A 15,804-nucleotide genomic window follows, 5' to 3' on the forward strand; every position below is an offset into this window, starting at 1 on the left:
GAGGCTGTGGTGAGCGGCGCTGCGGGGCGGCCCCGGGGCCTCGCCCGCCCGCTCCTGACGGGCAGCACCCGCCTCGGGGAGCTTCGGGGTTATACCGGGGAGGGAGCGGCCCCCGTGGGCGGGTGGGTGGGCGGGGAGGGGATCGTTGGTGTGGCCGTGTCCCCCCGTCCCCTCGACGGCGGCTGCACCTCCGGGCTGCCGGCGCCGCTGCCCCTCCTGTCCCCTGAGGGGATGGCGGCGGGAGGAGAGGTCCTTCGGGTCCTTCGTGTGCTGTGCTCCACGTTTTAAGGCGTTTTCACTGGAAAAGATGAGGTTATGTCAGAGATACAGCCCCCTCTCTACCCCCCTTTCCATTACATCCCCCCCCCCCCCCCCCGATCCACTTAAAATAAAACGGGATGCACACACGTAATCACCCTACTTTATTCTCCAACAACCGTAATTTCACAAGTAAGATCGAGGTTCCCCCAAATGCATCACTGCTCGTGGCTTTCTGGTACCCAACTTGCTTTCTCCAGCTGAATTCTTTGGGCAAAATACTCACAAGAACGCCTTTCGTCGAAGTACATCCTACAGCAGCTTTCCCACACAAACCGAGCCTGTACCCATGGTACGTGGAGCAGGCAGAGCTGTCTGTGTGGAAAATGCTCTTTGTAAGGAGCACCAAGAGAATACCTGACGTTATGGGCCCCCATTCAAGGGCACGAAACGTGAGCCCTTCTGCTCAGGTTTTCTGATCATTAAAATTGCATTTACTATCTTGTGGTAGTGACACAGCGAGTGGCTGTTCTTTGCTGAAAAGGGGAATTGTAAGCTGTATGTTTGCTTTTTTTTAAAAAAAAAAAAGTATCACAGAACATTCATATGTGCATGCGGATGTAGAGTTTTGTTGTCAAATTGTGGTAAATTGCCTACACTAAAATAGAAAAATGGATGTCTACAAATTAAGTTGGTGAGATAAAGATCCCCCAAAATACTGTCTATTCTCAATCTGATTTCTTAACTTTATAACTTACTAGAAGATGTCTTGGTCAGGACTCTACAATACGTTGTCCTGTAGTCCTCTTCCATATCTTTAATTCATGACCTGATATCTTTCTGTTTTATTGCAGGAGACACCAACAAATGGAACACAAATTGACTTGAGCCTGAGGTCGGTGACACCGAAAACGGGTAGGCAAAATTCGCCTGTAACAACGTGTTCAAAACTAGAGCAACAGTATTAATGGCAATGATAGTTGAGGGTACTTAGGTATGATGTGAAAGAATATATTCGTCTGGATACAAAAAGTGAACTAATGCTTGTAAATGACTTTGAAAGCACGGGAGAATGTGATTAAACATGATCTTGACCTCAGAACTGAGCTTTTGTATGTCACCTTTGTTCTGAGTAGTAAGTATGAGAAGACAAAGATATTCTTATTGGAAAGTGATTCTGATTATAATCTGCAGGAATAATAATAAAGCCTTTCTACAAGGCTTCTTTCTGGCTTTGCTAATCATGCAGTCACTTCCCAACATGAGACTGCATTACAGTTACTATGACTGAATTCCCTGGCTCTGGGTTTTCTGGAGCCAGTTGTTCACCAGAGAAAACATTCAAATTATCAGTGAGATAAACGTGTCTTTCTGTGAGATAGATAGAGTGGACAGAGTCTTTGACATACTTTTATGAAAAATGTAGACGTTCTAATAAAATTCGTAGCGGTGGAATGTTAGAACTTGTCTTCCAAAATATGTACGTACATATGTATATATATAGTCAAGTTTCGTTCTTATAACCTGTGGCAGTTGGGAAGAATAATGAATTTATTTCCTTTATTTGTTTTTTTCTTCCTTTCAGGGAAATTGGGGAAGCTGTGTTCTGTGCTTTCTCTCTGACGTAACGGGAGTACATATTTGAGGATGCTTCCTACTTAGTAGGAGAACTAAAGTTCAGGTACAATCCATTTTAAAATATGAAAAAACAAGTCGAGCAGTGTCTTGTTGACATTAGGTCATTTTATCCAAATTTATATAGTCCTTATGTTACTGTTGCTGCAAATTATTTCCACACTAATACTTTTTAATGATCTTTAATGAGTTAAGAATTCTGAAAATCATATCCTTGTGGTTGTCAATGTATACATTTAGGCACAATACATGATAAAAGTAATCCCTCACTTTAAAAAGTTTGGTTTTATGATTGCATTCAAATTCAATGAAACTCATGATTTGAAAATATTTTTCCTTCTAGGCACAAGAGGTTTTAAACTTAAAGAGTGAATATGGGTGAAAAGAAGCCAGAACCTTTGGACTTTGTGAAAGACTTTCAGGAATATCTTACACAGCAGACTCACCATGTAAATATGATTTCTGGATCAGTTAGTGGAGACAAGGAAGCGGAGACTCTTCCAGGAGGTAAGCTGATTTCAGTGCTATGATTTTTTTTATTTTTGAGAAGGACTGCACTGTTTACATTCCAGATAATTATTCACACTACTGAAATTGTATGGAAGCACTTCTAGGAGTAGTTTTCACATCATAAAAGATGTGTGTGTAAGACCTTTATCTTAATCAGGGCTTGTTCTCACAGTTCTGTATATCTGATGAGCAAGGGCACACAGAAACAGCGATGTTTGGCATATTCTCACAGCACAATAGTTAGTATCCCAGTGATTCTCTATTGAAATCTCTGTTGCGTTATTCACAGCTGGGACCGAAGGTGATCAGAATGGTCTGGATCATCCTTCTGTTGAAGTTTCACTGGATGAAAACTCAGGAATGTTAGTGGATGGGTTTGAAAGGACATTTGATGGAAAATTAAAGTGTCGATACTGCAACTATGCCAGCAAAGGAACAGCACGGCTCATAGAGCATATCAGAATTCATACAGGTATGCAATATTCTACGGTACTTTGCTGTGAGACATGGTGGTATTAGCTCAATGTTATGATTTGCGTTGTGAGCAGCTGGCATCATCGAGCAGCGTGACAGTTCTTAAGGTTATCCCAGAGTTAGACCTACTTCTTTTTTTAATGCCCGCTTAGCTTTATTGTTGCAGACTGCTGAATTTGAAGTAAGTATATATGGGAGTAAAGTTCAGCATGAAAGCATCGATGCTCTTGAAGGGCCATAATGGTAACTTCGAGTTTTTCCGTGGTAATTAGAAGAGTTAGAAATGTATATGCTGCCACATGGGGGCTGTTCTTTCTCTGCTGTTTAATTAGGAAAATATTCCTGTTTTGCACAACATTGTGGATGTGAGAGTACTAAATGTAATACGAGTGAGCTACTCAAGTGTGAGGTCGCATCAAATAAGTCATTAAAGAGAGTAATAAAAAGAAGAAAACTACTTTTGTGGCTTGCTTAAGTGCATTTGCCACAGTTGAGTTTTTAAAACTGAAAAGCAAAGCTCACAGTAAAGGTAAGAATACCCGAAAGTGTTTGTGAAGTTAGCTCTAACCTCTTGGCAATTGAGAGAAAATAAGTGAAAGGGCCTTTTAAAGTCTGACTTTGGTGTTTTCACAGTATGTTGCTCTGATATGGAATACTTCATGGCTACTAATTATGGCAATAAGGGGCTGGGGATGAAGTCACGTTCTGCAAAGAATGGGAGTTGTTACAGGTTATCAGTCTGTTGTGTATATGGACTGTCCTAAACTTCCAACTCTCACTTCAACTGTCTTGTGTAGGAGACATCCTGGGAAATGCTTTGAAGGAAGCATATTGTAGTATCTTGGATGTAATCCTGAAACTTTTTAGGTACAGTTGTTGTTAGTCAGATGCTTGCTTTACTGTGAACCATTGTTTTTACACAGTAACTCCCAGGATGTACTTTTGGGAAGTCAGTGCTACTTGCATGGTCCTCAAAGCGTTGACCTGGTTTTACAAGGCATAATGGGATAGAAGATGGCAAGCAACTAGAAATCAAGAGTTCTGAGGTTCAGACTCAGAAAATCTTTTAAGTTATTCTGTAGTGAATTTTCATTTTCAAATTCCCAGTGGAAATTTTGTGCCCTTTCAGAAGGGGATAAAATACTGTGGTTTGTTTACCTGTGTTTGACACAGTGTTAATGCAGAGCTTGCTGCCCACCTGCAAAGCAGCAAGGTGTTTTGGAACTGTTTTTTTGGCAACAGTTTTTGATAAATCAGTTACAGCTTCACCTGCCATTTGCCTCAGATAGTATGTGGACAGTGAGAGATTTTTCTTTTGATGGCTTTACTCTGTGCAGTGCTATTTCTGAGTTTGTGCAACAAGGATTGTGTAGTAGGAGCAACTGTAGCAGTTTAGGATGACAAATGGTATTTAAAGATGCAGAGGTAACATCAACTTTAAAATTTCATGTCTCTTCAGTAGGGTATAGCTATTGCCATCTAAAAGCTTGCATCTCTAAGCTCTTAGTCAGTTGTCAGCATGAGCAGATGGACTGCTAGAGCTGTGATGGGAAACAAAAATTGCTGCTAGATGTTGGTATTGTATCGTGTGTTTGCTGATTCTTGAGGTGTGTTTAATGGCTTGATATGTGTGGGGTTCTGCAAACAATGACCGAAATAACGTGTTGTTACTTAACGTTAAATGTCATAACATCTTTGCTGTACCAAACAGCAAAAATGATGTTTTCTTTTGCTAAGTATCAGAACGTGGATGAGGCTACAGTGCCAGCATTCCTTCTTATACTCTAGGATGTTGCCTACCTTTTTTGTACTCTCAGATCTTAGGTGAGCAGTTAATTTCTGTTCTCAAAAAGCCTTCTTATCCTGATGCGGTTCTAGGGAGTGGAGGTCACTTAGTGGCTTGAGCTAGCAGACCAGTACCTGCTACAGATCATGATCATTTCAGTACGGTTGTGGTATACAAAAGCAAGAAAAATTCCAGTTAAAAATTGTGATGCTGAGAAACGTCCTCAAAATTTTTTGACCCAGTGGTAATTATTCAGAAGCAAGCCTTCCTTTTATAAAGAAAGCCCTTTTTAGTGCAAAAAGTAATACTTTGGGTTTCTGTCTTGACTAACATCTTGAGTTGTTTTTCATGGTTGTAGTATATGATATTTGTTCTTACTACCCGGAACTTTTGGGTAGTAAGAAAGACAAGCAGCCTGTAAAACTAGCACTGCTTTGTCGGCTGTTTTTTGTTTCAAATAAAATGGTGGCTCTGAATCCAAGTTTTGGGAAACAGTGGAAGAGGGGAGCTTTACATTTGGGATGTCTGTTCCCAGTGTGCTCCTGCAAGCGTTGTCAGTATTGGAGAGTGTGCGTGTGACTTGTTTGATCAGCAAACCTTCACAAAGGCCCTAGAAAAATGTAGTTGACTTGAAGATATGCATTGCTGTACTACAAAGTCATGGAGTATGAATGTATTTCGGTTTCAGAAGGCTAACTAGCAGTGAGAGAGGGATACAGGGGATATCAGCCTACTGTACATCAAAGAGCTTCTGCAATTTGGATGCATCTTCACACAGTGAATGCTTTATAAACAGAACACTGGTACAGACGTTTTCAATACCTGCTGAAATACCAGTGGCTTCCTGGTTCGCTTCCCTCTGCCAGTCTGCTCAGTCTTATAATACAGACAAGAATCTCAGGTTGCCAGAGAGAGCTTTTTCTGCATTGTCTATCCTTTGCCTTTTTAACAATATGTGTGATATCCTTAATTTTAATACTGCACTGCATGGTGTCCTGATGGCAAGGCTGTTTTGCCGTTCCCTTTAATGGCTCTTTCAGAAAGCCCCACTTTGTTCTGTTGTACACAGCCAGGGGACTCCAGAAAAAAGGAAGGTTGCTCTTTGTTTTGTTTTGTTTGTTTCCACTTAAGGGCAAGGAGATCCAAGACCTGAGTGTGGTTTTGCTCAGAAGCATGCTGAGGAGGCATGGCAAAGGGCTAAGACATGGATTGCATGGACTATGAAAGCTCAGAGTGAGTGAATCAGCATTATAATAGGGAAGTGGTAGCTGACCAGTAGCCCCAGAGCGATGTAAGTAAACAGATAACCTGCACGTGCAGCGAGCTATCTGCTAAAGCAATGATGGCGCAGGCAGCATCACACAGCCATTATTAAGTGTACCTTAGAGCAGAATTAAATTCACGCAGAGTCTAACAGCAGTACCAGCTGCGGTGTATTAAGGGCTTGTGACATGGGATGCAAATCTTTTTCTGTGGAGTGAAAAAAGAACTTGTCTGTGTGAATTGCCTGTCAGAATACAGGGAGTTTGTTTTCATTACATCATTGTCTGTACCAATCTTTACATGTGTATCTGAGCACATGTGTATGCTCATCAGAAAATCATAGTTTCAGTTGGTACAGAGTAGCACAGAAATCTCTTCCTTGCCTCTTGAGGAGCCAGTGATATACAAAAAAATAATCCTTTACTCACGACCCCTGGGTGTGATAACTCTTCAGCCACAGGATTCTTTTTGAAAATTCAGTTCTTGTGTGTCTGCATGTATATACATGAGTTACTTAGATAATAATTCCAGAATGTTTAAAAGTAGAAATGTTTGAAAGATAACAAAAGAATACCCTCCCTCATTGTTTAAACACAGTTACCAGCAAGAAAATGACAATACAGACATTACTGTAGCTTAATGCTTGTGTGCTTTAAAGGTGGGGTGGAGTTTGGATCTAGTGAGAGCACCACACAGACATCACTGCATTCAGTGCTCAGCATTGTTGCAATTCCTACTCATGTTACCTGTTATGCTAGTTCTGCTCACAGTTTTTTGATGCTCTCTCACTTGGGAGAGGCAGACATGTCTAGCTTCACTCCACTGTTCCACCAAATACCCAGCTAAAGTCAAGACTAGCAGCAATTCTGAAGCTGCATTTGAACTATCTGATTAGCAGCTCACAGTTAAGCTACTTTCTGTTCCATGGAAAGCTTTTTTCAGTGAGATGCTGTATTATCTATTTTAATTTTCCAGGTGAGAAGCCACACAGATGCCATTTGTGTCCCTTCGCATCAGCTTACGAACGCCATCTGGAAGCACACATGCGATCACATACCGGTGAAAAACCATACAAGTGTGAGCTGTGTTCCTTCCGCTGCAGTGACAGAAGCAACTTATCCCACCACCGGAGGCGCAAGCATAAAATGGTGCCTATCAAGGGTACAAGGTCCTCCCTAAGCAGCAAGAAAATGTGGGGGGTTTTGCAGAAGAAGACCAGCAACTTGGGGTACAGCAGAAGAGCATTAATTAATTTGAGCCCGCCTTCCATGGTGGTTCAGAAACCGGACTACCTTAACGATTTTACTCATGAAATCCCAAATATCCAGACTGAAGCATACGAGAGCATGACAAAACCATCCCAGAGCAGCGGGTTGCCAAGAGATCCGCAAGACCTTATGGTAGATAATCCTCTAAACCAGCTATCTACGCTAGCCGGACAGTTATCTAGCTTGCCGCCTGAAAACCCAAATCCTGCCTCTCCTGATGTTGTTTCCTGTCAAGATGAAAAGCCTTTCCTGATGCAGCAGCCTACTGCACCTGCAGTCGTTCCGACTGTGTCGGCAAATATTCCTCAAAGTTCATCTCCAACCAGCCCAGACCCCCGGCCCGCACACAATCAGAGGAACTACAGCCCGGTGGCAGGGCCGAGCAGCGATCGCAGTGCCCACACCAGCACTCCCAGCATAAGCAACAGCCAACCAAGTACTCCAGCTCCCACCCTGCCGGTTCAGGACCCTCAGCTTCTGCATCACTGCCAGCACTGTGACATGTACTTTGCGGACAATATCCTTTATACTATTCACATGGGGTGTCATGGATTTGAAAATCCCTTTCAGTGCAACATATGCGGGTGCAAGTGTAAAAATAAGTATGACTTTGCTTGCCATTTTGCAAGAGGACAACATAATCAACATTGAGAACATGCTTTCATTTATTTTTTTTTAACATATGACAATATATTTTTCATACTTGCTGAAGGAAAGCTTGCACGTTCCCATAAGGAATCTTCACGTTAAGCAATTGGAAAAAGGAGGCAAACTTATTTATTTGTTGTCATAAAACTTGCCAGAGGAGTTTTGTATAACATGTGGTTGTTATTTTATATGTAGCCTTTCAAAAAAAAAAAAAAAAAAAAAAGAGCAAGTGAAGGTGTTACATGAATTGGAATGCTTTAAGATGTTTTGGTTGCTAAATTTGAGTTGCTTGCATTTAAAATCCCAATAAACATTCTACAGATGTAGAAGCAGAGCACATGTCCAGAAACAGAGGATGCAATTACGAGATTATTTACTAGGCAAGATAAAATGTTAACCATTAACTATGAAGGGTGAATGCAATGACATGTGGTTACTTTGGAGACATACTTATCCTTAAAAACTTAGCTCCTGTCAAGCTGAAATCACAAACAGAAGCAACTTTCATGTACAAATTCAATTGGATTTAAAAGTTAACTTTAATCTGATTAAGGTTAGTATGTTTCTGCTTGGTATAGCCCAAACTTTTCGTGCTAGGGCTCAAACACTGTTATTTTTAAGACACCTCACAAAACTAGAATATAAAAGTTATTGTGAATTAAACTCTGGTAGGAAAAAATTTAAGAGCCTGGCATTCACTAGTGGTATAAAGAAAAATCAAACATGACAACTTGTTTTAAACTACACGTACCAAAATTTTGTGTCCTAGGAGGTAATTCTTCAAAGACAGTCATAATAAAGAGCTCGTAGAACTAATACAGATTCAGTGAGACTTTAACTGCCTTAAACTAATTTGTACACGTATTTAAAATTTGCACAATTAGTCTTCTGTCTTGCTGATAGGAGTTCTAATAGAAACAAACAAGAGGTTTACGAATTAAAAGTAGTTTGTTCAGTTTTACCTTGGGCTGAGCTACAACTGGTAGGTTGCATTTATGTTTGAAAGTCGTGGAATCTAGGTTGTTGTAAACTTCAGCTAACATGGAAGTCAGTTTGTCTTGTCCCCTCCCTAAATTTTTTATCCTTTTGGTGTGCTAGAAATCAGGGGAAGAGGTTGTGCTTTATTTTTTTTTTTTAAACAGGTCATGTAGTAGGCAGGCAAAGGAATACTGGCTGGCTACATTTGGAGTCATTGTGATTAATACTGTAAGTGGCAAATGGTCACTAAAGATGTACACAAAGTCCATTGCACACATTTATTTTTTATAATTCTGTACATCTTACTTTAGAAGCACCTAGGCTAATGGACAGGCACTTTAATATAAACCTAAATAAAACATCCTACTAAAATTAATAAAAGTTTTTGACATGCTAGGTAGGAATTTGTAATGTTTCAAAAAAGGGAAGAACTGTTACTTTTCCCATATTTAGACATGCATTTTTACCTTAGTTTGTCTTACCTGAGACAAATTAAAGCTTCCCTGATATTTTTCAGCAAAATATGTCAGAAAATATGATTTGTTAAAAGTAGGAAGAAGATTTGATTAATGTTCTGGAAGTCAGAGGCTGCAATCTGAATAGCAAATGTTTGGGTTATTCAGATTTGTATTGTCATGGGAGCTAAAGCTCCAATGGAGGAACTTACAATGACTTCAGTGTAAGATCAATATGCAGGGAAAAAAAATGCTGCTGGAAGTGTTGGCATCGGAAGTAATTTTCAGTTGAATGGATTAGAAATTTGGGAACTGAGTACGCTTCTCTACATCTTCTTTATCTGCTGTTGAATTTCCCATGCTGAAATTACTAGTTGAAGGAACTGGATTCTTGTCCACACCTAGTTAAGGGGATTAGAATTACTCTGTTTCGGTGTTCCCAAGGCAGTGAAGGTTAAGGATAACGTGCTGTCACTCCTAAAAATGTTTCATTTTCTGGTTTGTGTAACTGAGAATATAATTTCCATTTCACATAATGACATTCTTTATAATCCCCTAATATCCCTGTGTTGCTTTATACTTTTAAAATTTATTTTCAGAAGGAAAACAGCAATTCTGTACACAGAAACCGATATGCAGAGGACCTGGAGTCATCTACTTGCATTGCTTTCTGCATGTTAAAGACTACAGTAAAGTTGACTAAACTGAAATTTAGTTGGAATTTATTGCTCCTGTACAGATTTTGTAACAAGACCCTCCCAGTCAAAGAACGATGTAGAAATGGTAGATCTTTTGATCACATTTATACCATCGACAATCTAAATTTGGCTAAAATTTGGCATTAGAACCCCAAACTTTGAACACTGTTACAGGTAGTAATGTATAGAGGCCATTTTCCTTGCCTTTTGACAGGTGGTGTAAACTTTTATTCCCAGGTTTTAGCGGCTACAAGGAAGCTTCTTAAATTGTTTTGCTACAAGGAGTAACTTCCAATTCTGAATAATGCAGATTGCAACAGCAAAGTTATTTTTGGTTCATGGCTCCAGTCCTTGTCCCTCTCAATACTGGTAGGGAGATTAACTCTGACGTGCACAAATGTTGGGATTTAATTCTTCCATTCTTTCCACCACTTTTGATCCATTAGGACTTTCATTGGCAATGCCCCCAAATGTTACAGACTTTTCTTTTGGTGTAGGCTAATGACTTGGTGATTTAGAAAGAATGACTTCTGAACCATAATTCCCCTGAAAGAAATTTTAGGTAGGAGAACAGTTAGGTCACCAACAGAAGGAGCTGCTAGCAATGGGAAGCCTGCATGACATTATTGAAAAGGGGATCTCTGTTGAGGGGGAACATATTTTCTTCATAATAGAACTCATGAAAAAAAAAAAAAAAAAAAGACCCCAAACCTTGCAAACTATTCTGTAGCAGTTTTTTAATACTGCTGACTTAATATCAGTTTCTACGTTGGATTTCCCCAAAAAAAACTATCTTGAACATCTGAAAATGAACAATTACAAAAACATTTTTCCTCCCTTCTGTGTGCAAGCTCCCCTTTGTGTGTGGGTGGTTTGTAGGCAGCAGCAGGCTTTAGTGTTCACTGCTTGATCCTCCACCAGATCTGTGGGGTGGATCCCTGTTACCTGCTTAGTTCTTCACAGAGTCAGCTTCTGGACTAGGATTCCTAGTTTTTCAACCTAATACTGTGCGTTCAGTTGTGCCAAACTACACCTATTTCCTTCCAACTACCGAGTAGGTTTGGAAAGTGTATTTTCATATTAGTTTTTTGTAATGCTGTACATACTACTTACTATAATTTAAAGTGCAGAATTAGTACTGGAAAATTGTTTTAGAGCATTGTGATCCTGACAATTCCCATGCACAGGTAGGCCTTATTCATTCAGAGTCAATGTCAGGATCTGTAGGAGCAAGCCCTCAGCAGGACTTCCCATATTGAGTTCTCTGTGCTACACTGCATTAACTTAAACAAAACAAATGAATAATCCTTATATTTTAAGGTGGTGATTAGCATCTTGTATTAACAGGGAAGTTTGGGAATGCGTTAAATTTTTTTCTATAGTTTGACTCTGTTAAATTCTGTAGCTGCAAAACATTAACTTTGTGAGTTTTTTGTTTTTATTGTAATAGTTTTATAGATTTGTTGACATTTTTAACATGCACTATTTATAGCACTCAATACAGATTTTGTATTTTGAGAAGGAATATTCCAATGAGCACGCAAATATTAGATTGAATTTCTTGATAGATTATCTCAGTTAATACTCTTAAACCTCAGTTAATACTCTTTACCAACTGTGAAGCAGCTAATAGGGAATAATAATAGTTGGTTTTTTTTTCACAGATACAATGTTTAGATGAAGTTAATTTTGACGTAAAATGTTGATTGGCATTTTTACATAATACTTCAAAGATGTGTTCCAACATTGTTTCCTAGCAAAATGATCTGTTGCTGTGTTTTCTGTTACAGAATGTTTTGGGGTTTTGCTTGTTTGCTTTTTGTTTCTTTTTGACGAAGGGAATGTAATTTAGAAGTCTTCACTGGCAAGTTTTCTATTAATTTTAAGCTTCTTTGAGAATCTACAGCAAATGGATGTTCTGCTGCAGGAAAATCTATCCCCTGCTGAAGCATTTTTCATTGAGCAATCTTTGTGTATGTGCTTCTGAGTACCTGCTTTGTTAATAATATGTATTTCAATGTAAAGAGCATATTTTGTATGCAAAACCGAAACCTGTTAAGAGTTGTATTTTACAATTTTATTGTGTAGTGAATGTTTTCAGAAGACAAGGTTAATTCTGAAATAACTTGACTATATCTAGTGCAGTTCATGTTGTGAAGCTTTGCTTTTGTAAGATAAGAATAAAATAACACTTTCTAATTAAGTTGGTGATTATGTTATAGTAATTTTTCCCAACAGCTGGAACTGGAGAACTGGTAGTGTGTGTGACACTGGTCATCTAAGGTATGGCAGTTAGCTTTTGAGTAAGCAGGGAACAGTACATTGATGTTTGTCTTATTAATTGAAGATACTTGATTTTAGAACTGAACCAGGGCATTCTTGTTACTCTTTTCCACTGTTCATCGTTCATGTTTGTTCATCTTCCAAGTGCTTTGTTTCCTGATATTCTGATTTCCTGATTAGCAACAGTGCTTGCATGTCTGAAAGCACAATTTCCATCACAGTTAGGTAGTTGTCACTGTGCATGGAATTTATATGTTACTCTTTACATCTTTGAAGGCAGCACCAAATTTTAAGTTCCCTTGAACATCCAAGTTATTCCCACATGCGTGCACACAGTTCCCATAATCTCAGTTTAATGCATCTGAAATCTTTTGTTCTTTGTAGAGTTGCTGTGAGGGAAACAAGTAGAGAGCATGAGAACCTGATCTAAAAATTGGACTTGAGAAACTGAAGCAGTACTTCAGTGGAGCTTAGGTGTCTACATGCTGACATTGGGAACTACAGTTCACTGTCAACCCACCTCATGCTTAAAATGCTAAACTTCACCTCACTTGCTTTCATACCTTCCCAGGCACAAAAGAGCCGTAGGAACACTCAGCTACATGTTTTGAAAGAGCTCAGCAGGTCTCCATCCAAGCTGCTCTTCAGAACCACAACTGGGTGATGCTGTGAGAAAGCTGATCCAGCTTGAAGTTGGTCCTCTTTGAGGGAAGCTGGACTTGATGAGTTCTTGGTGTTCCTCCCAGGCTAAACTTTTTGAGATTCTGTGAAATTTAAAACCTACGGATGGCTTCTTGTTGACTTGTCCTGTGAAGCTGAACACCGTGTGCTAGCTTGTGTTTCTGTTCTGTAACATGGGGACAGGAGTTATAGACAGCTTCCTTCTCTGGAGGCTTGAGCTCTCAGATATTTTTAGCAGTACTGCTGAAACAGTACTCTGTTTTTAATGCTTTTTATTCTTAAAAGCAATCCATCACTGTCATTTTTTTTAAATATACTCTGTCATTATTTTAAAATATATTTATTAACTACACTGGTTGCCTCACGTTGAAATGAAGAAAATACACTTGTTGCAGGGTCAAAAGAGTGATTTTGTTGGCCAGTTTCATTTTTCAGATGAGTTTCTTGCCGCAAATCTTCCAAAAACGCTGCTTTGAGTTTGTTGAGTTCTTCTGCCAGGCTCTTCATCTCACTTGGAAGCACATTTTTATCTTAAAGAAAATGAAAGCCAACATCTTTATGTTAATTTTTGAAAATAAAATTTATAGACTTTGGTTCACATTCTACAAGTAACTTTGACAAGACTTCTGACGGCTACTGCCTCAGCCACACCTGCAGGGTTGGAATTCCAGTTTACTCTGAGGGAATTCCACAGGTTTAGTCTTACATTGCCAGCTAGCACCTACAATGTACTTCACATACCTTTTGCCTCCTTCATTGTTTGAGAGATGACTCGTCGGCACGTCTGATCAGCTTGATGGACAGTACTAGCAGCACAGGCCACTCGATCTGCTTCCTAGCCACAATGGCCAAAAAAGTGAGAACACATGCAAACATGTTAAATTCATCTAGATTGTTACCAGCTTTTGAAGTACTCACTCTTCAAAGACAAGAAATGTGAACACTAACTCAGTGTCCTGCACAGTGCACATATGCTCCTTTCAATTCTGAGGCAGAGTGCGACTGTCAGACACGTAAGTGACATTAAGAAGTGAATTTTATTTTCCTAAGTGTGACGTGTCAGCTCCAAAAGGCATTCTTGTTACTGCTGTTGAACAGTATGCTTAAAAGTAGTTCAGACTTGATCTTAGAGGTCTTTTCCAACCTAAATTATTCTATGATTTCAAATAGGATCAACTTTTATGTGCATGGTTTTGCAATCAACTGCTATAAATCAATCTCCATTTTTGTCACTGGGATGATCTGAGTACAATTCACAAATAAATTCATTCACTATCATCTGAAAGAGGAGTGACTTTTAAAACAAGTACTTCTACCTTCTGCTCAGTATTTTCCTCATTTTGCTTCACTGGATTTTCCAAAGCAGTGGCCAGCAAATTAATTATCTGTGCACTGAGGAAAAAAAAAAAAAAAGATAAAAACATTGATCAAACAGTTTCACTGAAGATTTTTCTTTTGCTTTGTAATGGTACTTCATGGCAGAAAAAGGAAAGTTTTCAGTTAAATTTATGAGGCAGTGGGTTAATTGTAGATAGCAAGTTAGATGAAAAACAAGTTAAACCACAGCCACAACCTCCAATCTTAATGTTCCAGATGACGTACATGAATTCTCAACAGTTTGGAAATTGACTTTTGTGTTGATTCTGCAATGAAGGATGGCTGTGTGTTCCCACCAAGTGATGTGTGTCGTGTGCGACTGCCAAAGATTGCCACACGGAGCGTTTTTAAAACATTGTTTAGATGCAGTAAAAAAGCCTGTTTGTGGAAAGTGAACTTACTAACAGCCCTTCATCAATACCGCATCGTACTCGTCCTCTGAGGGGCATTCAGGACTTTTCAGGACCAGGCTGTTCTGCTCCCAGGCGTTTTTCCTGGGGTCTGGCGGTTCAATTCTTGTGGCCATCAGCCGAATCGTCTCGTCGGGGAGCGGGTGGCTCCTCAGGCGATTCCTCCGCAAGCACTGCTCCAGCGGGCCCTCCAGAAATAACTGGCAGAAGCTCAGCGAATCTGTGAGAGGATAAAGGGAGAATTTTACTTTATGGCTGTGCAAGCAGCAATTTCTGAGAGAAGAGCTCCGTGAGCGCCAGCGGTCTCATAACCTAGAACGCAACCTTAGGACGCCTCAGCACGCGAGTGCCGCCCCAGCAGCCTGCTTTTTGCCCCAAAAAGCCGACAAGGAAGCGCGATTACACTTGCGAGCCAGCTGGTACACCTCATATCGCATGCTCCGGTAGTAGAAATTGTCATCCAGGACGATGCAGAGCGGCCGGGGGGCGGCTCCGGGCTCCTGCAGCCCCCGCTGGGCGGCGGGGCCGGGCGGGCCCCTGAGGCGGCGCTCCAGCTGCCTCAGCACCTCCCTTCGCCGCCGTTTCCAGCCGGGCTCCGGCGGGCCGGGGGCCTCCTGCGGGATCAGCTCGTCGTAAACCAGCACGGAGCAGTCCCAGCCCTGGTGGGGCGGCAGGAGGCGGCTCAGGGCTCGGCTCAGCGTGGATTTGCCGGCGGCCGGCAGCCCGCACAGCAGGCACAGCACCACACGGCTGCCGCCCGCCCGCTCCATAGGGCTCCGGTGCCCCGAGCCGGGAGCAGGAGTGGGATTAAAAGGGGTGTTCCCGGCCCTACCGGCGTCCTCTGGCGGCTCGGAGGACCGGGTGAAGGAAATATGAGGAGAAATGAGGGTTTTAGGAGCGCCGCCGCACGGCGGGTGGCGCCGCTGCTGGCGGAGGGGACAGCGGTGGTTTTAACTTTTCGTGGTCATGAATCAGTCACATTAACCACATATTAAACACGGGTGATTGGTATTGAATTCTGTTGATGTGGCACCGAAACGATAGGGATGTTTCATTCGGGAATCACAGAATTGCCACAGA

The 15,804-nt window shown here is 40.9% G+C and overlaps 2 protein-coding genes across 4 annotated transcripts; one reads left to right on the forward strand and one right to left on the reverse strand.

Annotated features, from left to right (window-relative positions):
• Window positions 1-1,084: 1,084 nt before the first annotated feature.
• On the forward strand, window positions 1,085-11,799 carry IKZF5 (IKAROS family zinc finger 5). 3 transcript variants are annotated; one of them, XM_082765175.1, is made up of 5 exons: window positions 1,085-1,173; window positions 1,844-1,939; window positions 2,237-2,400; window positions 2,693-2,875; window positions 6,902-11,799. In XM_082765175.1, exons 3-5 carry the CDS (start codon window positions 2,268-2,270, stop codon window positions 7,843-7,845), a joined length of 1,260 nt encoding a protein of 419 aa, XP_082621301.1. In that variant the 5' UTR covers window positions 1,085-1,173; window positions 1,844-1,939; window positions 2,237-2,267; the 3' UTR covers window positions 7,846-11,799. The 3 variants fall into 3 exon arrangements, with proteins under 3 accessions (XP_082621301.1, XP_082621303.1, XP_082621302.1); XM_082765176.1 differs by having other exon boundaries at window positions 1,127-1,153; XM_082765177.1 differs by lacking the exon at window positions 2,693-2,875.
• Window positions 11,800-11,949: 150 nt separating this feature from the next.
• PSTK (phosphoseryl-tRNA kinase) lies at window positions 11,950-15,510 on the reverse strand. Its single transcript, XM_082765178.1, has 5 exons — window positions 15,128-15,510; window positions 14,716-14,944; window positions 14,254-14,329; window positions 13,679-13,772; window positions 11,950-13,467 (listed from the first exon to the last, which is right to left on the reverse strand). The coding sequence occupies exons 1-5, from the start codon at window positions 15,492-15,494 to the stop codon at window positions 13,262-13,264; spliced, it is 972 nt and encodes a 323-aa protein (XP_082621304.1). The 5' UTR covers window positions 15,495-15,510; the 3' UTR covers window positions 11,950-13,261.
• Window positions 15,511-15,804: the final 294 nt, after the last annotated feature.

This window comes from Aythya marila (genome assembly GCF_965140915.1).
Source record: "Aythya marila genome assembly, chromosome: 7".
NCBI lineage: Eukaryota > Metazoa > Chordata > Aves > Anseriformes > Anatidae > Aythya > Aythya marila.

Excerpts from the sequence above, each read along its gene's own strand:
- IKZF5 (XM_082765175.1), top strand. The coding sequence starts at position 2,268 with ATGGGTGAAAAGAAGCCAGAACCTTTGGACTTTGTGAAAGACTTTCAG. Across the intron at positions 2,401-2,692 it reads AGCGGAGACTCTTCCAGGAG|CTGGGACCGAAGGTGATCAG; the intron begins GTAAGCTGATTT and ends CGTTATTCACAG. Across the intron at positions 2,876-6,901 it reads GCATATCAGAATTCATACAG|GTGAGAAGCCACACAGATGC; the intron begins GTATGCAATATT and ends TTAATTTTCCAG.
- PSTK (XM_082765178.1), bottom strand. The coding sequence starts at position 15,494 with ATGGAGCGGGCGGGCGGCAGCCGTGTGGTGCTGTGCCTGCTGTGCGGG. Across the intron at positions 13,773-14,253 it reads AGGAAAATACTGAGCAGAAG|GAAGCAGATCGAGTGGCCTG; the intron begins GTAGAAGTACTT and ends CATTGTGGCTAG. Across the intron at positions 13,468-13,678 it reads AACAATGAAGGAGGCAAAAG|ATAAAAATGTGCTTCCAAGT; the intron begins GTATGTGAAGTA and ends ATTTTCTTTAAG.